This window comes from Herpailurus yagouaroundi, unplaced genomic scaffold (assembly GCF_014898765.1).
Source record: "Herpailurus yagouaroundi ecotype Mexico unplaced genomic scaffold, PumYag 215, whole genome shotgun sequence".
NCBI classification, from domain to species: domain Eukaryota; kingdom Metazoa; phylum Chordata; class Mammalia; order Carnivora; family Felidae; genus Herpailurus; species Herpailurus yagouaroundi.
The window spans coordinates 4,780,840-4,803,896 of NW_024412446.1; the positions used below are offsets into that span (position 1 = coordinate 4,780,840).

Genomic DNA, 23,057 nt, shown 5'->3' on the forward strand with positions numbered 1-23,057 from the left:
TCTTTTTATTATATCTGTATGAGAACAGGGATTTTAGCTAAACTATTGTGGTAATCACTTCACAATATATGTAAATCAAACCATCATATGATACACCTTATAAAGTGATATATGTCAATTATTTCTCAATACAACAGAAAAAAAAGCCACGTTAAAAAAAGATTTGAGGGGCGCCTGGGTTTGGCGTCCGACTTTGGCTCAGGTTATGATCTCGCAGTTCGTGGGTTCAAGCCCTGCATCGGGCTGTGTGCTGACAGCTCAGAGCCTAGAGCCTGCTTTGGATTTTGTGCCTCCCTCCCTCTCTCTCTGCCCCTCCCCAGGAAGCACTCTGTCTCAGTCTCTCTCTCAAAAATAAACAAACATTAAAAAAAAAAAAAAAAAGATTCGAAGATGTCACAACAAATGTGGTACAGTGTGGTTGTGTTAGTAGAAAGCATGCAGGGTGCACCCACAATGAATAGAATTTGAAAAAATAAAATTAAACCAAACAGGAGAATGGCTGCTCAGTTACCCACTGAAACTGTGAGTTCAACAAGGTCTGTAAAGTCTGCCTGCAGAAATCGTAAAATCCAAAGTTTACCCAGCTACCTGCCACTTTATAATGTTGGTAAATCATGAACCCCAATAGTTGTTATTCTAGCAGATTTGGATCAAGGAATGAAAATGGAACTCAATATAGTAATACGACTAAAATTCTATCTTGAAACTGGCATATCAGGACAAAAGAAAAAATAGACACTAAGCTTCCACATACATACTTTACTCACAATGGAGTTTTAATGACTAGACCACGGACCAGGCAAACATTTTCTATGAAAGGACAGAGAAACATTTTAGGCTTTGCGATCCGTTGTCTTCCTCTTTTTTTTTCTTTCAACCCACTTAAAATATGAAGACTATTCTTAGCTCAAGACCATATACAAAAAAAGGCTATGGCTCATGCACCCTAGACATCTGTGCTAGACAGAACTTCTGCACCAATTCCTCTTCACTCCCAGGAGTAAAGAAACAAAAGTGCTCCTTCCCATTTATTTCATTACAAATGAAAAAACCCTGGCTGCTTGTACTATAGAAGAAAGCCTTAAATGAGGATCTAATAATGGAGTCAGAGGAGAAAAAAAAACGTGTATTGATGGGCAAACAGTTCCCACAGGGAAGGAGACAGAACTGTAGGAAAAGCAATGTCGTGGAACACGCTTTTAGCCATAAAGGCACAAGAAGTACTGTTCTACCCTGACTTCTATGGAACGGTAGTAAGAAATCAGAAAAGCTACTTATATCTTATTCTTCATAATTAAGCAATTTTAAAAATTATGGTAATAACTGTGATAAGTAATTTTCAGGATTTCCACACATACAGCACAGGACGTTATCTTTTTAATCCTTGGCAATAAAAGAAATGAAAATTGGGTCATTAAAAAGACATATTAAAGATAAAAAATGCCGTTAGAGGTTACACCTTCCTTACATAAATCCCTTTTTCCTTATGCAGTTATAATAGTTTGGATTAGAGTAAGATTAGGGCACATTATGTCGAAGCTAACGGAATTTTAAATAAGATTCAAACACAGATTTATAGAATGTGAAGTAGCAAGAAGAGCAAAAAGGACATGGAATATTTAAATTTAGGAATACCCTACCCATGTTTCATGACATGGAGATTCCATAGTTTCATCACCTCCTTCTCTCCTTCATTAACATCAGAAAATTCCTCAATTTGCTAAAAAAGGAAAGAAAAAATATCTATTAAGTGCACAATAAACAGAATTGGTATTTCTAAGAAAAAATTGTGAGAATGTAAAAAACTGAACTTTTGTAACTAATACCACAATTTACTTACACAGCAAAGTGGGAACATCAAACAGCTTTTATTTTAAGTAGTAATTTTAAAAGGGAAACCCTAAGTTACAAAAGAGTTACCTATTAAAAAATGAAAACACAATACAAAATCACAAGAAAACCTGTATTTTCTTTAGTTAGTAACTGTTTCATTTTTATTTATGAAAGACTTTTTTATGCCATTCGCAACTATGTGGATGGAACTAGAGGGTATTATGCTAAGCAAAATTAGAGAAAGACAAAAATCATATGACTTCACTCATATGAGGACTTTACGACAAAGAACAGATGAACACAAGGGAGGTAAAAATAATATAAAAACAGGGAGGGGAACAAAACAGAAGAGACTCGTAAATATAGAGAACAAACAGAGGGTTGCTGGACGGGTTGTGGGAGGGGGAATGGGCTAAATGGGTAAGGGGCATTAAGGAATCTACTCCTGAAATCATTGTTGCACTATATGCTAATTTGGATGTAAATTTAAAAAAATTAAAAAAAAAAACAAAAAACGGGAAAAAAACTTTTTTTATTTTAAAGTTGTTTTATTCTGAGAGAGAGAAAGAGAAAAAAAGAGAATCCCAAGCATGCTGTGTGAAGCCTGACATAGGGTTCGAACTCATGAACTGTTCGAGACATAGGGTTCGAGATCATGACCTGAGCTGAAACTGAGTGGGACGCTTAACCAACTGAGTCACCCAGGCGCCCCAGTTGATAACTGTTTAAATAACACAATTACAAAAATTGTGGAGGGGCACCTGGCTGGCTCTGTCGGTGGAACATGAGACTCTTAATCTCAGGGTTGTGAGTTCGAGCCCCAAGTCAGGTGTAGAGATTACTTAAAAATAAAATCTTTGGGGTGCTTGGGTGGCTCAGTTGGTTAAGCATTCAACTCTTGATTTCAGCTTACAGTTCGTGAGATTAAGCCCCATTGGGCTCTGTGCTGACACTGTGGAGCCTGTTTAGGATTCTCTCTCTGTCTCTCTCTCTGCCCTTCTCCTGCTCACACTCTCTCTCTATAAATAAATAAATAAACTTCCAGTAAATAATATCAAATCCAATCAAATCTTTAGGGGTGCCTGGATGGCTCGGTTGGTTAACATCCAACTCTTGATTTTGACTTGGGTCATGATCCCAGGGTTGTGGGATGAAGCCCCATGTCTCGCTCCGTGCTGAGTGTGGAGCCTGTGTAAGATTCTCTGCCCCTCTCCCCCACTCATACGTGCTCTCTAAAATAAAGAAAGAAAAGAAAATCTTAAAAAAAAAAAAAAAAAAACCTGTGGGGGCACCTGAGTGGCTCAGGTCATGATCTCATGGTTCAAGAGGTTGAGTCCCACATTGGGCTCTGTGCTGACAGCTCATACCTGGAGACTGCTTCTGATTCTGTGTCTCCCTCTCTCTCTGCCCCTCCCCCATTCACAGTCTCCCTCCCTCTCCCTCTCTCAAAAACAAACATTAAAAAAAATTATTTAAATAAAATACAATAATAAAAAAATTGCAGATTCCCAAATTCCTTCATTTATTTACTTATTTTTTTATTAATTTTTTTTTTTTTAACGTTTATTCATTTTTTAGACAGAGAGGGACGGAGTATGAATGGGGGAGCGTCAGAGAGAGGGAGACACAGAATCTGAAACAGGATCCAGGCTCTGAGCTGTCAGCACAGACCCGACGCGGGGCTCGAACTCACAGACCACAAGATCATGACCTGAGCCGAAGTCGGGCGCTTAACCGACTGAGCCACCCAGGCGCCCCATCAAATTCCTTCATTTAGAAAGAGCTCCTGTACATTAAGTCAAGATTTTAAATCATATTAAACAATAGTTTTTAAACACAAATCCGTAAGATTCTAAAGTCACGGTCAATAGTGATACTAGTAATACTTACTGTAATGGTTTTTTCTCTTAGCCATTCCGGATCCTTTTCATCTTCACTGTCTACTTCCATTTCTTGTGGACGGAGAGGTAAACAAGTATCACTATGGAAATACAGACGGTTGTGTCCACTACTGTACGTTCGCTGCTGTTCCACTTCTCCATCTTCAGATTCAAGAAATTCAGACATGCTTGCTTTTGTTCGTTTTGGTCTAATGGAAAGAGATGTTGATGGAACACTGAGTGACAGGGATTCTATTTCACATCTCTCAAATAGAGTATGTTCCTTGTTTCCTATCTAGGTATGCACATAGTAACTTCCACTGGAAAAATTCCTTAATCTCTCGAACCACTAGAGCAGTCGTGATATTAACATTTAAAACACAGGAAAAAGTTCTAAGGAGGAAGTAAGAAAATCACTGTGGGAGCTGGGGAGGGTTATAAAGCAGTATACCACCCCAGAGATTTAGCTAACAATCTGAAATAATGACTCCCACCTAAATAGTAGCTTTGTCTGGCTCTCCTTTGTTCTTCCACCATCATCAATAAAAGTCAGAGGATAAACTTTTGTTGTATGACCTTTTTACCTACCTGCACACAAGAATGTGTGTGATAGGCGTTCTTTTTACTGGTCCATTTCGGCTAAAAGCAAATCCAGGTTGGCGATGAATATCCTGAGGATTTCCTGCATAGGAGCCATCATAACACTCGTTGATAGAAACATCTATCCTAGCACCTTTTGGATGATACTGTAAGAAAAATGGCAAGATGCTTATAATAAGGAAATATTAATTATCCCTACCCTGAACACCTAACATGCCAATTTATTTTAAAAAGTACTAGTGGGTTCTTAATGTTTTGGAAACTAAAATAAACTACACATACCAGCATGGTGAAAGGGAAGTCAGAAGATCTGGACTCAAGAAGATCTGTGTTAAAATCCTGGCTGTGACATTCACTGGCTTGGTAATTTTGTACAAATTATTTCTTGTTTGAGCAAGAATAAAGAAATTACCACTTAATTCAAAGAGCTGGTGTGAGGATTATGTGTGTCAATATAGGTGCAATATGCAAATATATACAAACCGAATCACTGTAATTCATGCATTAAGCAATCCATCAAATGCAAAGATTTTGGTATTTTTTGCAGGAGGGAAATTTATTTTATCATGTTTTAATTTCAATATAATTAACATACAGTGTTATAGTAGTTTCAGGTGTACAAAAGTGATTCAACAATTCTATACATTACTTGGTGCTCAACATGCTAAGTGTACTCCTAAAAAAAGCACAGTTTTTAAAGTCAGACTGTCTTATATATTACTGGTAGGAAAAAAAAAAGGGGGTGCCTAGGTGGCTCGGTCAGTTAGGCGTCCGACTTCAGCTCAGGTCATGACCTCACGCTTCGCGGAGTTCGAGCCCTACATCTGGCTCTCTGCTGTCAGCACAGAGCCCATTTCGGATCCTCGGCCTCCTCTCTCTCCGCCCCTCCCTTGCTCACCCTCACTCTCAAAAATAAACAAACATTTGGGGCGCCTGGGTGGCGCAGTCGGTTGAGCGTCCGACTTCAGCCAGGTCACGATCTCGCGGTCCGGGAGTTCGAGCCCCGCGTCGGGCTCTGGGCTGATGGCTCAGAGCCTGGAGCCTGTTTCTGATTCTGTGTCTCTCTCTCTCTCTGCCCCTCCCCCGTTCATGCTCTGTCTCTCTCTGTCCCAAAAAAATAAATAAACGTTAAAAAAAAATTAAAAAAAAAAATAAAATAAAATAAAAAATAAACATTAAAAAAGTTACTTACAACATAATTGAAGATAAATCTGCTGTGGCAGAGTTTAAGATGCTTGAGTAAGCTATAAAGTTTGCGGCAATTCAGAGTACACCATGGGCAATGTAGGTCGTCTCTTGCTTCGGTTTGTTGTCTCGTGTTGTTGTTATAAAGGAACTTGAAAATAACAAAAAACAGCAAATCTCCAACTTAAACATCTCAAGATATTGTTTCATCATCCCCTTTAAAAATAGTTAAAATGACTTAAAAAGAAAATCAAATTAGAGACATTCTTTCATTTAAATATGCAAAATATTTCAGACGTGATGTGCAAAACAAAGGTGTTTCATGATTACTTAAAAATGAAGGGCCAGATGTTTACCTGATAAAATATTCTTAATTTTTGTCGGTTTTCGTTTGAAGTATCTTTTTCTTTTCTTGTTTGTAGGTCCGTATTCAATGATTCTTTAACAGCTGAAAATACATACTTTTATATTTAATGCAAATACCTGCTTATAAAAAGTGAAATAATGCATCTTGTGAAAATAATTAAACATGAAAGATTTCAAAGAATTTTACTTATGGTACTTAAAACGCTTTTTGTTCTCATCCTCATGTGATGATTATAGGAACAATCTCCTTAACCAGCACCCCTAATCAGTTAAGGTCTTTACCGGCAGGAGCCACTTTTTCCCCCTTTAAAAACCACCTCTTATATTCTAAACCATTATAAAAGTACCCCAAATAATTATATGTAGTCACTACAGTATTTTAAGCACTCTGAAGGTCAGAGTGTGGTTCTGACTGGTCTTTGTATTTTCAATGCACAGCAGTGAGCAGGCTTCCACTAAGTGTTAGTTTAACAAAAATTAAATTAAAAATGATTGTATTAATTTCATTGCAAATCCAAAAGCTAATGGCCATCAATAATTTTTTTCTATTTCTTTATAGACTTAAAATGTTTTTATTTTCCCTGACAGAACAATTTCATATGTACAATTTTGTATGAAACTTTTTTTCTCAGTTTCTTTGAAACTCTTTACCTAGCAGACTGGCCACAGAGTATTTTCAGAAGTACCCAGACCACAATTTACTTGGGAAATCTTTGCCCTGACACAGGCCACTTCTTACATCTCTTGGACTCTAACAGTAACCTGCACACCATAAATGGACATGAGGGGTCAATGTCAAAGACAACTGTCCGACACCTTCTGTCTTCTTTAAACAGACTTAGACAAAAACACATAGATGCTCTCAATCAAGGACAGTGTTCCTATCAGGCAGGTACAAGATGACAGAACACTGCACCTGGGCCTTAACTCAGCAGAATTAACTTCATTTAGAAGTGTTTTTCCTCTAAAAATTGACTGCAAAATTTAACCTGGTAAAGGGGCACCTTGAGTGGTTCATTCAGTTAATAAGCCTCTGACTTCAGCTCAGGTCATGATCTCACCGTTCAAGAAGTTGAGCCCCACGTCAGGCTCTGTGGTGACAGCTCAAGAGCCTGGAGCCTGCTTCAGATTCTGTGTTCTCCCTCTCTCTCTCTCTCTCTCTCTGCCCCTTCCCTGCTTGTGCTCTCTCAAAAATAAATAAACATTACAAATAAATAAATAAATAAATAAATTTAACCTGATAAAATTCAAGTTATGATGATCCACACCTAGAACTGTGAAAACACTCTGAAATACTGAATTCAGTTCTATAACATATACAAATCTTTACATGAATTATAAAAAGCATACAGTTCCAAAACCCTTAATATAGCTGCAGTTCCAAAATCTAAAAAGTTAGAAAAACTAATTGTTTTTCTCATGAGCTTCTGAGAAATGTATTTACTGGAAAAACGTGTTCTAAATAGACATGAGGCTATCTCTAGACCTCATCTGGAGGCATTCCGTAACACATGGCATATATATATACTATATGTTCCATCAGACTTTTAACGTTAAAAACAAGAGCCACAAAATTCTCAGACATATCTGGCAGAAAACATAAAGAACTGCTGAGATTTCTAAAAGAATAATTATTAGCACAAAAGGCAAACAAATTAATCCGAAGCCAAGTCCTAACTCTGTAAAGCATTATTTTGTAATTTTTTACAGTTTATTTATTTTTGGTAATCTCTACATCCAACTTGGGGCTCAAATTCACAATCCAGAGTTGCATGCTCTTCTGACTGAGCCAGCCAGGCACCTATGCAAAGTGTTATTTTGACAGCAATGTTTTCTTACCTATAGTCTGAGTAGGTTTAACTGAACCAGGCTTGTTTTCTTGATGAAGACTCTCTGAATTTCTAGTGGCAAGAGGCTTGGCAATAGGAGCTGTAGATTTATCATTGGTCTCTCCTGTCCAACGAAGAGTGAACTGCAATGTAGGTCCCTGAGAAAATGTTTCAAATGGAGGCAGCCTCTAAAAAACAAAGCATAGGAGAAGAGTGAAGATTCCATATAATGAAAGAAATCATAGGGGAGAAAAAAAGCCTCCCAATATTTATTATGATAAATTAACGTGGATTTGAAAACATCTAAATGCCTACAGAGATGGCCAGGCAGATAAAGCAAATCCGTGGCGCTGTACAGACTGTAGTACTGGAGTGCTCAGGTTGTGTACAAAGAGCCACTTAACAGCAACAGATGAACTGTTGGCGATGTGCAAACAGAAGCCCAGTACCATCACATTTTCAGATTTTTTTCAAAAGTCAGAAATCCAAGTTTGCGTGGGAAATCTTCCTATTTTTACATGTTGGCAATCAATGGAATATGGCTTTAAAGGCAACAAAAAAAAACCGTGGTAACCAAAGCCTGCCAGTTTGCAACCTCTGTTAGATGACCAACTACTTTCTTTTTGTAAACTGAACAATTATGGCAATTTGTAAATTTTCCTGGACTTCTTCAGCTTCAATGATAGCTGTCCTTGTTTCTCCTGTTTGGGTTTTGGGACCCGGAACTATCAGCCTTCCTCCTCAACCTCAAATCATTTATAAAACGACCCTTCTGATCTCCCTTAATTCCCAGCTAACATTTAGCCATCTGCCCTAATCTCTCACCTATCGTCAAGGATTTGCCTGTTAGGCTGATGATCCCAAACTGATCCTCAATTCTTTGTGCTTGAGGTCTAACCCCATATATCTCCAACTGCGGAGACGCTACTGCTTGGATGACATCAATGTCACCTTGAACCAAAAATATGTTTAGATGTGAATCTATTTTCTCTCCTTCCCAGGCATAATTATTTTTGTTTCCAGCATTGTCATTCTACTAGTGATCCTAAGCTAAAAACTTTAGAATTACATTTGACCATATTTTTCTTTTTGTTTCTCTTACATAATCACCAAGTATAGATCCTTATTACCTTTTTACTACAGTATCTCACCTGCTCTCCTGCTTCTACTTTTTACCTCTCAATTCATATGTAGGAGACCAAATAATCTTCTGAAAAGACTACTTTCATTTTATTCCATAGAAACCTTCAGTGGGCTCCTGTATTTTACTGCCATACAAGCCTAACCTCCTACATCTTTATTACAAACAATCCTCTTAAAACTGTAATTTTAGACAGGAATGAAGTTAAGTGTGCTTTTACAAACTAGTTTTAAAACAGTTAAGTCTGTATCTAGGTATTTATCTTGTAAATATACTTACAATGCATAAAGATACATGTACTAGTATATTTACCACAACATTTGTGAAAATGTAAAAAAAATTTAAGATAACTGAATTACCCATTAAAATAGCATTGGTGTAGTAAATTATGGGACATTTATTTAAAAGAATACCACAACACTTTTAAAAGTTAGAACCAAATCTAAATGTTCCAATTTTAGAAGGATGCTCATTTCATATTGCTTTAATTTCTTGGGAAAAACCATCAACTCATATATATATAATTCTTATTTTCTTGTGAATAAGAACTTTAAACAAGAAACTTAAAACATAATGAACACTTGCATGAAATTCAAACACTGTAGATAAGCATAAAAAAATAAAAATTTAAAATTCCGTCACCTAGAGGTAACCACTATTAATTTTAGAAAAAGTAGGAATATGTATACTATTAAGTAAAAATTAAATACCATGGAAATCCTATCAAAGTATTGTTCTTTTTATGTCTACCTTTGTAGATTTAAGGTACTTCCAATTTCTCATTATTTAAAAATTTTGCCAGGACCTGTTACCTACAACTTATCAGTTAACCAGTTACTACACCTTGTGACAAAATTGAGTAACTGGACTTAATTGCTAATGCCTACATACACAATCTAAAATGTCATCCATATTGCCAGTCTGCCCTCCAGTAAGGGTGTCCCAACTTACTCTTACATTAAAGCATTATTTGAGAATATGTGTCCTCACACCTCCAACTAGAAACTGTCAATCTTTTTAACTGTCAAACCAGTAGTTAAAATAAGACCTCTGATTTTATGTGTTTTTGAATGCTAATAAGGTTGAATATCTTTTTAAAAGCTTGCTAGCCATCTATATTTGCTGCCTTAAGAATTGCCTGATTGTTCTTTACCCATTTTTCTAATTAGATAGCTTATCTTTTTTCTGGTTGGTTTATAAAATTACACATTCTTAATACTAGCTTTTTGTGTATTACATTTTCCCCAGCCTATCGTTGTCTTAAACTTTAGATTTTTGCAGTTTTAGAAATGATCCACCTTTAGTTATTTTATGCTTTCTAGCTTTTGCATCATACATACAATGGCTTTCTTCACACTAAGATTATATTAATATTTACCATTTTTTTCTGCAGATACGTAGTGTTAGTTTTTACATTTCATTTATGAGACTTCTGGAATTTATTAGGTCTGTGTGTATTTCCAAATGGTTAGAGACCAGTTTTGTCACAATTAATGAACAGTCCATCTTTCCCACACAGATTTAATACTAATTTTGTCACAGATTAAAGTCCAAACGTACATGAAACCTTTAAAACTATGCTTCAGTAATCAGCACTTCTATTCCTGTTTATTATACCATACAATTTGGGTTTTTTTTTTTTTTACCTTTATACTATGTTCTACTATTTATTAAGTAAACGTTCTCAGACAACTTCCACAGTTTTCCCTAGTATTATTATAAATTGTTTTATTTTAACTTGAGACTAATTTTCAGGCTTAAAAAACTGCTGGGATTTTGCTCATGATAGCACACTGACCTAACATATTTAAAAACAAACGACATCATTATTTTGTTGAGTCTGCCTACCCAAGAAATGTTATTCATTCTTTTTAGTCTCTTAGAAAAGTTACTTTACGTATGGTTCATCTAAGTTCTTGATAAATTGGTCATCATATGTTGCCTGCTGTTACTATGAATGGGATTTAAAATAGTTAACATTTATTGAGCACTTATTTTATGCCAGGCACAGTGGTAAGCATATTTCGTTATTTCATTAAATATCAATTCTATGCCTCATTTTACAGATGAGAGAACTGAGACACAAAAGATTAAATAATTTGCCAGAACGCCACACAGTTTGGAATGGAGATTTGAACCTGGCCGTCTGGCTCCAAGGACAGTGCCTTCCTTTAATACTCTGACTAGGTAACTTTTACTTTGTGTATTTTAAGGTATAAAAACAAAGAACTTGTTACTTCCAACAAGAATTTGCATTTGGGAAAGAACACATCGATTAAAAAAATGGGAGTTCGTAACTATAACGTGCTCCACCTTCTAAGTATTCCATACCTTCCCATCAAGAATAGTCTCCCATGTTGCTCTTTTCTTGCTTATTGGACATTCTTCCATTTCCTGCATGGCTACTTCATATTCCCCATCTAAAAGCTGTAAGCGCCTGTTAGACAAACACATACACTTTAAAGTAACCTGTGTATTACTGTAAGTACACAAATCTACATCTTTAGATTTATACTAAAAAGCATTTATTAAATTTATAAACTAGCTTACATACCCAACAAGCTTTTGAAATATACCTACTCTCCACTCCTGACAAAAGCAATTTTAATGATTTGCACTAATAACTATTATTACTAGAGAATTGTTTCATTATTGTAGCTACTCAGATATAAATTTAAACATTTAAAGTATAATACATGCCTCAAGTCTCAAAACTTGGTAAATTTTAAACATTAAGTATAAAGCATAAGTGTAAGCTTTATGCTTTTAAAAAAATAGGATAACAACAGTGTTACAATACTTGCCTTAGGGAACCACTAAGAATTATGCCTCTGTTATTTCTAACTATTGAAAATATCTGAACTAGAATTCTTCACTTTCATTCATCATGACCAATAAACTTGATGATTATGACTCTGATAACTACACGATCCTGGGGGCACCTGGCACATATAGGTGCTCAATAAACATTTCATGAATGGATGAATGAAATACCAACTGAAACAAATAATTAATGCCCATATTCACAGTGTAGTTTTAATGTGTGTGTACATGTATGTGTGTGTATGTAAGGTTTATATATATTTTTTTCCATACCTTAATCACTGGTAACACTACTACCCTAAACACCATTCTTCAACCATGCTCAATAATTCATTGTATACAGCAACAATCTGGCTTCTATTCGTCAGTCTTGGGAAAATTCTGTTAGATAACAGCTAACATTTATTGAGTGCTTACTATGTGCCAGGCACTATTTTAAAGACTTAACGTTTCATTTAACCTTCCCAACTCCATAAAGTAGATTACTCTGCTTTTCAGAAGAGGAAACTGAGGCACCGAAAGATTAAGTAGCTTGCCTTAAGATGACACAGGAAGTAGACAGAGCTAGCAATTGAACCCAGGTAGTCTAAGTCTGATCTTAACACCAAATGATTTTGAGACTTAACAGTTTTTGTCTTTATGCTATGCTCCTTGTATTTATTCTTTGACAGTACATCAGCAAAGCTATTTAACTTAGTATTTTACAAAACTATTTTTATTTATTTGAATAGGTAATACATTCACATACTTCTAAACTGAAACGAAACTTCCCTCATGCGTTTACATGGCTACAAAATATCCTATTTTATAGTTGCACATTTGATAGCTACAATCCAATTTACTCTCCTACCTGTAATGCATGAGGAGGCCCTTTTTTCCCACAGCCTCATCAACAGTGCTTTATCAGTTTTTTGATCTCTGCCAAACTGGTAAGTGAAAAAATGACATCTCAGTGTACTTTTATATTCAGATGTCTTATCTTTCAAATGTTTAAGAACCACATATATTGTTTTGTAAACATCTTTATCCTTTGCTCATTCTATTGTGCTGTGAAACAGCCATATTCTATAGTATGAGTTGAAATTACTTTCCTCTTGTCGTTTTTTACTTAGCTTGTGACAACCTCTTTGTTTTCAGAGTAAGTTTTTAATTTTGCTCACTATTTCATACTTTTTCTCTATGGCTTTTGAACTGTAGTCATTCTTTAAGGAGACTTTAACTTCTCTGAGATTATAAGAAGAATTTTTATACATCTAACTCCTCACATCTTGGTGTGTAAAGTACTTTTCCTCCACTAAAAGGGATCGAAACTCTTTGAAGTGGCCAATTCCAGAGCAGAAGCAGAGAGGGAAAATGTAAGCCTGAAATATCTTACTATTCAAAAAATAAGGAAAAACTAACAAAAAAATAAATAAAAGTAAAAAAGACATATAGGACCCTGTTGGGAGGGCCTCCTCCTGACTAAATTTGGGACAATTTGGACAATAAAATGAATGACCAATGGCTAGATTAAAACAGACGTACTATAAATGGTATTTGTTACTGATTAAGAAAACATACTGATTAAAAAAATAAGTTGAGGGGAAGAATGCTCTTCTATGTCATTTAAAAAATGCCAATAAACATGAAAGAAATAATAGAATGTTAAAATTTGGCAACTGTCCTAAGAATAATTTTTTCAGGCACGCCTGGGTGGCTCAGGTGGTTAAGCATCGACTCTTAATGTCAGCTTGGGTCATGACACCAGAGTCACAGGATCAAGCCCTGCCACTGGGCTCCACTCTGAGCATGGAACCTGCTTGGGATTCTCTCTCTCTCCCTTTGTCTTCTCCCCTGCTCACGCTCTCTCTCTACAACAAGCAAAATGAAAAAAAAAAAAATTCTTTTTTAAAGAATAATTTTTTCAAGGAAGAATCATCAATGGATGCTAAACTGTTGGGTAAAAGGTTGTTGGGGAGAAAATGGACATTTACCCAGTTTCACATATTACCACAGAAATTACCTATTTAAATTTTTTTTTAATGTTTATTTTTTGAGGCGTGCACATGCATGCGCGCGCGCGCGCACACACACACGTGGGGGAGGGGCGGGGGGGGGGGCGGACACAGAATCTGAAGCAGGCTCCAGGCTCTGAGCTGTCAGCACAGAGCCCGATGTGGGGCTTGAACTCATAAACTGTGAGATCATGACCTGAGCCAAAGTCAGATGCTTAACTGACTGAGCCACCCAGATGCCCCGAGATTACCTATTATTAATTAAAGGAAAAGGTACTATTACATTAGAGAAATACTATGAACACCACCTTAACCAAGTGACCAAACCTAATTTTACCTGTGCCTGTGATATACACAAAGAACACATCACCATTCAATGTTCCTGCCCAAAATGTTTAACCTGAATCTAATTATAAGGACATATCACAAAAGTCCAAACCGAGAGACATTTTGCAAAACTACAGGCCTGTACTTTAAAAAGTATCACAGATAAACAACAAAAAGAGAAAGGACACAGGTGCATAAAGAGAAAACAAACTAGTGGTTGCCAGAGGGGAGGGGTGTGGAGGATAAACAAAATGGGTGAAAGCCGGACTCCTGGGTGGATCAGTCAGTTAAGCGTCCAACTCTTGATTTCAGCTCAGGTCAAGATCTCATGGCGTGTGAGACTGAGCCCTGCATTGGGCTCTGTGCTGAGCCTGCCTGGGATTCTTTTTCTCTGCCCTTCTTCCACTTGCACACACATGTGTGCTCTCTCTCAAAATAAATAAACAAACTTAAAAAAAAAAAAAAAAAAAAGAAGTGAAGGAGAGTAGGAGGTACAAACTTCCAGTTATAAAATAAATAAGTCACAGCGATGAGAGGTACAACATAGGGAACATAGTAACACCGTAATAACCTTCTATGGTGACAGACGGTGACTACACTTATTGCAAACCCTGCAAAATGTACGGAATTGTCAAATCACTATGTTGGAATTACTAGTTGTATCCCCGAAAGGAGTATCATGTGTCACCTATACTTCAATGTACAACAATGTAATACGAATTATAATTAACAGTAGAAAGTGTAGCAAAGGCAGAAAGAACAGAAAAAAGAAAAAGGGTTGAAGAACTATCCCAAACTGAAGGAGACTGAATAGATATGGCAATTAACAACTAGCTCACAGATCACAACCCTTGACTGGGGGTGGGGTGGGAGAGGGGGAATAGCTATGAGGGGGGCATTATTGTGGTCAGCTGGGAAGAGTATTAAAATTCCTGAGTATGACAGGTGTATTGTGGTTATGAAGGAACCGTCCTTGTTTCCAGGAGATGCATACATACTTTAGGAGTGAGGAATTAAAGTAGAGTGTCACAAACTAACTTTCAAACGGTTAAGCACAAGAATAAAATACACATTCACAAATAAAGCAAAGGTAAAACGTTAACAACTGATGTTAACAGTGAAGGGTTATGTGGGTATTAATGATATTTATTGTTCAACTTTTTCACAGTTCAGAAATTTTCATAATGGGGCGCCTGGCTAGCTCAGTAGGGAAGAACATGCAATGCTTGATCTCAAGGTCGCGAGTTCAAGTCCCACATAGGGTGTAGAGATTACTCAAAAATAAAATTACAAAAAAAGAAAGAAATTTTCAATATAAGTGGGGGGAAAATTCTGTGTTTTCTTCTTGGTACTTTTATTTATTAAACAGAAAGCAGTATTTCAGGGGTGCCTCAGTCGGTTGAGCATCTGACTTTGGCTCAGGTCATGATCTTATAGTTTGTGAATTCGAGCCCCACATCAGGCTCTGCTCTGCTGTCAGCGCAGAGCCCACTTCTGATACTCTGTCCCCCTCTCTCTCGGCCCTTCACTTGCTCACACATGCACTCTCTCTCTTAAAAATAAACTTTAAAAAAAAGGCAGTATTTCATAAGTAAAAGGAATGTGTTAATACATATATAAGGTAGAAAGAATTTTAAAAGGCACGCACGCGCACACACACACCCCGTGCTGCCTAAAATAGAACACTGACCAACACCAACAAAGCCCACTGTGCTGCATCCTACTTGCTTCTCCCACGGACATAACTACTATCTCCTAGAACATTTGTTTCTGTTGTTTTCCATTTAAATCTCTAACTCATAGGGTGCCGGGCAGGCTCAGTGGGTTAAACGTCCGACTTTGGCTCAGGTGATCTCACAGTTTGTGAGTTCAAGCCCCACATCAGGCTCTCTACTGTCAGCGCAAAGCCAACTTCAGATCCTCTGTCTCCCTCTCTCTCTGCCTCTCCCCTGCACTCTCTCAAAAATAAACATTAAAAAATAAATCTTTAACTTGTAAGTTAAACTTCACAAAGACACTATATTGTTTTAATATTAAGTGATATATTCTAATAGTGATGTTAAGTGATTTATTCTAATACAGTAACCAGAACTTATGGCATTTTTCCTAACCATCTTTACTTTTCTATTAAAGGCCTCGTGACTTTACCTGGTGGCTAACAAGTGATTACATAAAGCAACAATCTAGTACTTTTTAAAGAGTAGGGAGAATGTACTAGTTGCTGTCCTTGGCTCTTTCTCCTATACCTGACTATTAGTGAACTGTGTTAACCACTAGCAAGCAGCCTGAAACAAGAACTCATGGCACATTACAGGTTCCATTCTCCAACTGGGTCAGAAAAGAATGCTACTGGTGGCTCAGTCGGTTAAGCGTCCGACTTGGGCTCAGGTCACGATCTCATGGTCTGGGAGTTCAAGCCCCTTGTTGGGCTCTGTGCTGACAGCTCAAAACCGGGAACCTGCTTCAGATTCTGTGTCTCTCTCTCTCTCTCTCTCTCTCTGCCCCGCCCCTGCTCAGTCTCTCTCAAAATAATAAAAATAAAATAAAAACATTAACAAAAATGCTGCCTTTGTTTCCTAGATCTTCTTTCACTGGCACTAAGATGCTTCCCTCCCCAATGAAAACTGCAGAGATGATGACAAATCCAGGTCGTCTTTGCTACCCTGTGCCAAATGCACATAGAGCTACATGATGACACACAGATTTCTTCCTTATCTCTACAGGAAATACATAGTGTCAAGATGCGCACATGGCCCACTTAATTCAGATTTCTGTTCAAATATCACCTTCTCCTAGAGGTTTTCTCTATAAAACAACCACTTAACACTCATCACTAAGTGACATTAGTTGATAGAATTTTGGGGGCAGTGGTGTCTGTTTTCTCCACTAGAAGTTAAGCTCCATGAAGGGAGGGATTTTTTTCTTTCTTTTTTTTTCTTTTGCCTTTTCACTAACCTAGAACAGTGTCTGACAAAGAAGGGACACTCAGAAAATACATGCCTAATACACAATCTTAACTGAGCCATTCCAGTAACAACTCGTCTGTGTTTATTGCTTTCTATGTGACAAAGAGAAAAATTCAGTATTTAAACATTTTTTCATTTTTAAGAATAAAGAGAAATTTGGCAAAGAAATATCACACTATATTATGCTTGAGAATAAAAACATTCCAGAACATTATGGGAACCTCACTTGTCCATCAACATTACCTGTTTTTATCAAATACTGTCATTTGTGCAACAAATGTCTTTTCCCCATCTTCACGATTTCGTTTTCTTCTAGCTGGAAGTTCTTCATTGACATCTGTATTTCACAAACATTTCTCATGAATCACATATTCAAACAAAAATGTCATATTTATGGTATATGGTCCCTTATCCCAAATTACGTATAAATTATGATTAAGTTGTGATACAATATCCAGATTTACACTCTTCAATTTTATGTTTTACCATATGTGTATGTCCTTACTAGGCAAGGAGAAAAAAAAAATCCTCATTTATCATCATTTTTCAAGAACTTCAAAGGATACTTCAAGACTCAAAGATTATTTCTCCCAAGGTGCTTCTCCACTAAACTTCACATGTACCTCTATTATACCACTCATCATTTTGCTACAATTATTTATATCTCTGTACTCTTAGGTCAGTTTTTGTGACCTTTTGGAAGACAGAACTGGATGTTTTAATCTTTGTATCCTCAGCACCTATATTTTGGTTGAATGATTCCCTCAAAGATGGATTCAGAACTGTTGGGAAGACAGAGGAATAGATATGTGATAAGCAAATACAGTAAAATCTTAATTACAGAATCTAAGCGGTGGGTAGTTAGATGTTCACTACATAAACTCTTTCAATGGCTGTGTGTGTATGAAATTTTTCACAATAAAATTCTGGGGGGGGGGGGGATGAAATTCTGTTTGCTGAGAGACTAATTTGAAATACCAGTCTTCTCTATCCACTGTTTAATATAATTTTTTTTACTACATGAAATACGTTTCGTCATGGAACAATGAGAACTTTACAGATTAAATACCTAGTACAGCACAATAGCCAACAGTTTAAGATCCAGGGCAAGCTACCATAAGATTAATGATCTTATCAGACTGTAAAAGATTTGCAGATAAAGGCCATGCCTTTAGAATGCATGCAATTTACTTCTACTTCTTTCTTGGAAAAGTAAAGTTTAAAATAAATTAAAATTATTATAACAAAAATTACCAATATTTTCATTGGTTTCTCCATTAATCATTCCATTAAACTCTCTTCTTCCCGGACGAGTCACTCTAAATAGCAATGAGTAAGACTTCACCATATGGCTGTTACTAGGTTCAAATTCATTACTGGAAACTGCAAGGGACGGGAAATTTCCAGGTTTTGTTTGATTGAGATCAGGATTCAAAGGCACCTGCTTTTTACCTGTAGGAACTTGCCTTATTGGACAACTTACATCCTGCAAAGGCAAAGATTATGAAATTATACTCATTTATCCATATGCAATTATATGAGTTATAATAAAACTTCTAATCACAGATATAGGAAACATCATTACCAAATGGCATGCTGAAATTCTAACCATAGTTCTGAAAATTGTGATGAAACAAAAAAAAAAATTTGGAATAACCATATACCAAATCTTAACACAACTGAGGATTTCTCCAATCCAATGTGATAAAGATAATGATACAGTATATCCAATATTTAGCTGGTGGTCATCTGAAATACTTTTACCTTAGAAATAGGGAATTAAAACCATGCTTAAAATGTTAAGCTCATATAAATTAATAATCTTTTCCCTTAAATCTTCTACTTTAACAAAATAATTGATGGGACCATTAGAAATGAGAAAATTATAATAACACCACTGTCAACTTTATGAAATAGTAAATCTGTATGTTTAAATGCTGCTTAATAAAAGCAATATTAATCATCTTATGAGTAATGTTCTATAATTATATAAGTGGAATCGCTTCTCGGCCTGTTGGCTGAGATCAAGTGTATAATTATATAAGTGGAGTTATACTGAAAACAAATAATTGAAAACTGAGAAGATGTGGAAGACCTTTATAGCAAGTTAGCAGCTTCTCTTTGAAAACAGAACATATTCTTATTATCTAAAAAAAAAATTCTACTCTACAAAAGAGTATAAAATGAGAAATATTTAAGTCCGCCCCACTTCCCCAGGTCCTACACTCCAAAGATAACTAACATTAGCAGTTGGTTGTGTATATCCTTCTAACCAAGTGTTTACATCTATTATTTTTTTGAAACACAAAAACGGCCACTATAGTTGTATTCACTTTTTTTTTTTTGCCTGAATATAACATATCTTAAAGAATTTTCACATCACTGTTTATCATGCATACCAGGATTGCACTGTCTATCACCTTAGTGTCTATCACCTTAGTGCACTCCATACAAGTGCTCTAGTAGTGTTCAAGCCCTGTATCACCTTACCATGATTTTGGAAGAACATCAGCAATAGGAACCTCTATACAGGTCATTCCTACTCTTAAAATACCCTAGCTCTTGAAGCTACCAGAAGTATAACTGTTGGCTTTAGTGGGTTGCCAAGGTAATTTAACTATCGTAACGTGTTTCTATGATGAAATGATTTAATCTTACAAATAAAAATGTGAAGCAACAAATAAAAATTATCAGCAATGGCTGATAATACTGGCAACAAAATGTCTTTCCTGAGAGTAGTGTTACAAGAGGTAACTCTCTCAGCCCTTACTTAAATTTCAATTGGTTCAAATAGCTAAAAAAAAAATTAGCTAAGAGACTGAAGTGGTAGAGCAGCAACTGAATTTATGTCCTAAGATGCTAAAAGATAGTTTCTTTCCTTCAGTGTCAAACTCCTATAGAAGAAAGTTTTATGCAGACATCTACAGCCAGTCCAGAAAAAAACATGAGTCTGCAAGGTTGGCAAAAGAGGCTATGAGTTTTATAATTCAGCGTCGACATATTTAAAAGCTTTCAAGGTTTAAAAAGCACAATACATATGCACGAACATATTCAATTAAAAAAATTATTCCACATAATCTACCAGTATCATTTTACATGTTACCTTTCTTTTTTTGTGGCAAACTTTCACAAGCAGGACTTCCAGGGTAACAGAATTTTGTTCATTTTCTGAGTTTTGTGATGGCTTATCTAAACAGAAAATCAATACTTTAAAATGTATTTTTTAATATAAATATCATACTCATTTTCCTAAGTAATTTCCAACAAAAGACTTCCTATAATGAATACTTCTCAGAAGTTTACTTATTTTTCCCCCAAAATCATTTTCGAATTTGCAGCAAACTCTTTCAAAGCCTTCATAGTCATTTAAATAAACCTTTCACAATACAATTATAATTACCTTCCTACAATACTGTGATTTTCTTTTGATTCAAGATGCTCAATTACTTTAATACTAAAAATATTTACTTATTTGGCTATAAAGATAAGTAAAATTTATTTGGCTATAAAGATTTAACATTTACAATAATAAGAGAATATAATACACTGTTAGTCAAAAATATTTTTTGACAAATACAGTTAAAGCTTCATGGCAGAAAACACGAATGAAATATTCAGGAGAGACAACCACACACAAAATTAACATTAAAAGGTTTTTTCCTTCTCCCAAAATCTATTACAAAAATTACTTAAAGATACACTTAAACTGAACTAGTTATTATTATATATGTTCATTTTGAATACACAGCGATGTTAAACCAGAAAAGTTCTTTGATTTGACCAGGCCTTGTGACCAAAGAGATTAAAATAATGGATTTCTAAAATATTTAACAGTGTGAAAGTTACCTAAACAACTATAATACAATTTCACACGAAAAATAGCTAGTTTTTTATCTTTTTCCCAGAATTTCTCTAAAGCCTACACAGGATAGCAAAAACTAGGATATTATTTACTACCTGGGTTTACAAATCTTAAGGATTTTAATTTAAAATCCTGTATTTTATATATATTCCCTGTATCAATTAATTAACAAAGGCTTTTGCAAATTGCGGTTCTAAGAGTACTTTTCTATAACATACTTGTCTTCAATCCTAAAGGCATTATTAATAGTTCAAACTAATCATTTATCATTGTTTCAATAATATATATAGAACTACCATAATAGATGAATCCACAAGACATAAAAAAACTTAATTTTTGTTCTGAGATTTTGGATAACTCTCTTTTTTACTTGAAAACATTCTTCTTATGTAGGGGTGTACATAAAATACGTTTGAATTAGTATCTTTGAAAGTTATATCCAGGATAAAAAACTTTAATACAGCAGAAAAAAAAAATCCAATGTTTAAAATGCAGTAACAAAAAACACTCTCCAAACAATACTAACTATGAAAATAGCACCCTAATATCTTTGTATATTCATTCTAACCAGTTTCAAGTAGTAATAGCTAACAAAAGTCTTCATTTAAAAACAAAAGGAAAAAATAAATAAAAAATAAAAAACAAAAGGAAAAATAATCACATTTTAGGAATCTTAATGTTGCTTTTCTATCTTGGTTTCTTAAAAAAAAAAAACAAGTATAAATATAGCTTAATTAGACAAGAGAGGCAATATAGCTGCTTCTTCCCAACTTTCACTAATTTTCAAAAAGTGGCAAATTATTTTCTGGAAACAGAAGTAACAGAGTTTACTTTCTTATTTACTTCAGTAACATCAAGAAAAAATTAAAACTTTGAGTTTGAGCAATTTTGAACTTTACATATTTTTGTTATGTAGACAGGAAAAAAGTTTAATCAGACTACTATCCAGTTAATTTCAACTAAGTAAAATTAATTCAACTTAAATATTAATCAAGTAACTTTAATTAATAAATATTCAATTAATATCCATCACCAATTTCAGTTATGAATAACTTTACATGTTTTATGTATATCCCTGGGAACAAAGGGCTAACGAAACTATAAAATTCAAACTATAAGCTTCTGAAGTATTATGATCCATGTACTGTATTACTACTTTTCTTTTCAATTTTTTATTTTAGAGAGAATGTGAGCAGGGGAGATGGACAGAGGGAGAGAAAGAATCTTAAGCAGGCTCCATGCTCAGTGTGGAGCCCAATACGGAGCCTGATCCCACAACACTTGGATCATGACCTGAGCTGACATCAAGAGTCAGAGGCTCAACCGCGTCATCCAGGTGCCCCCCAGAGTACCTTAAAAGTACCATAGAAAACCAATAAAATGAATGAGTAGAAAAAAGGACTCTACAAGATGATTATAAGTAATTTAGGAAAAAACATAAAAATGCTACTCAGTTTACTTATATATAAAAAAAAAATGGACCAGATCTAAGGTAAAGCTAGAATTAAAGTTACAGTAGCTGCTAATATGGATCTGACCAGATTTCAAACTTCTCACGTAAAAAAACCTGATAAGGGTTTTCAAAGTGTTCTAATATATTATTATTAAACTTTGTTTCTTATTAAACAATACCAAGGATTACCAACTTGACATGTTTCTTGTAAAGATTTTATTCCATTACACGATAATTAAAGATGGATAAGCCAAGTGGCATTTTATCCATTTTGAAACCAAATGAAACTCTACCTAGCATACTTTAACTTCTTTTAATGAAGTGACATTTAAGACAATATACTTCTCTTTGTAAAATACCTAACATATTGATATATTCCACTGGTAGCAGTGGTTGCTTCTGTTGTTTTATTACTGTATTTTTTAAAAATTATAATGCGGGGTGCCTGGGTGGCTCAGTTGGTTGAGCGTCTGACTTCAGTTCAGGTCATGATCTCACAATTCATGAGTTCAAGCCCCACATGGGGCTGTCTGCTGTCAGTGCTCAGCCCACTTCAGATCCTCTGTCACGCTCTCTCTCTCTGCACCTCCCCTGCTCGTGCGCACTCTCTTTCTCAAGAACAAATAAAAAAAAAATAAAATTGAGGATGCAATAACATCAACTAAAAATGTTTATGCAGAAAGGGTTCTACTCAGGAGACGCTTCACCTATTCCAGATTCTAAGACAGTTAAAGTTCAAAATACATTGGAAGTAAGAAATAACAAAATCTAAGAAACTTAATTATATGAAAAGATTTT

General features: G+C 35.4%; 1 protein-coding gene across 2 annotated transcripts in view; it reads right to left on the minus strand.

The window, feature by feature from the left end:
• Window positions 1-23,057, minus strand: part of SUZ12 (SUZ12 polycomb repressive complex 2 subunit) — a 46,047-nt gene that overhangs the window by 3,218 nt on the left and 19,772 nt on the right. For both annotated transcript variants that reach the window (XM_040455275.1, XM_040455274.1), the window contains 10 exons: window positions 20,048-20,133; window positions 18,199-18,430; window positions 17,188-17,281; window positions 11,166-11,271; window positions 7,704-7,881; window positions 5,855-5,946; window positions 5,506-5,649; window positions 4,302-4,459; window positions 3,724-3,922; window positions 1,641-1,720 (listed from right to left, as the gene is read on the minus strand). In XM_040455275.1, the coding sequence (XP_040311209.1) occupies window positions 1,641-1,720; window positions 3,724-3,922; window positions 4,302-4,459; window positions 5,506-5,649; window positions 5,855-5,946; window positions 7,704-7,881; window positions 11,166-11,271; window positions 17,188-17,281; window positions 18,199-18,430; window positions 20,048-20,133 (1,369 nt within the window). The remainder of the gene's footprint in view (window positions 1-1,640; window positions 1,721-3,723; window positions 3,923-4,301; window positions 4,460-5,505; window positions 5,650-5,854; window positions 5,947-7,703; window positions 7,882-11,165; window positions 11,272-17,187; window positions 17,282-18,198; window positions 18,431-20,047; window positions 20,134-23,057) is intronic.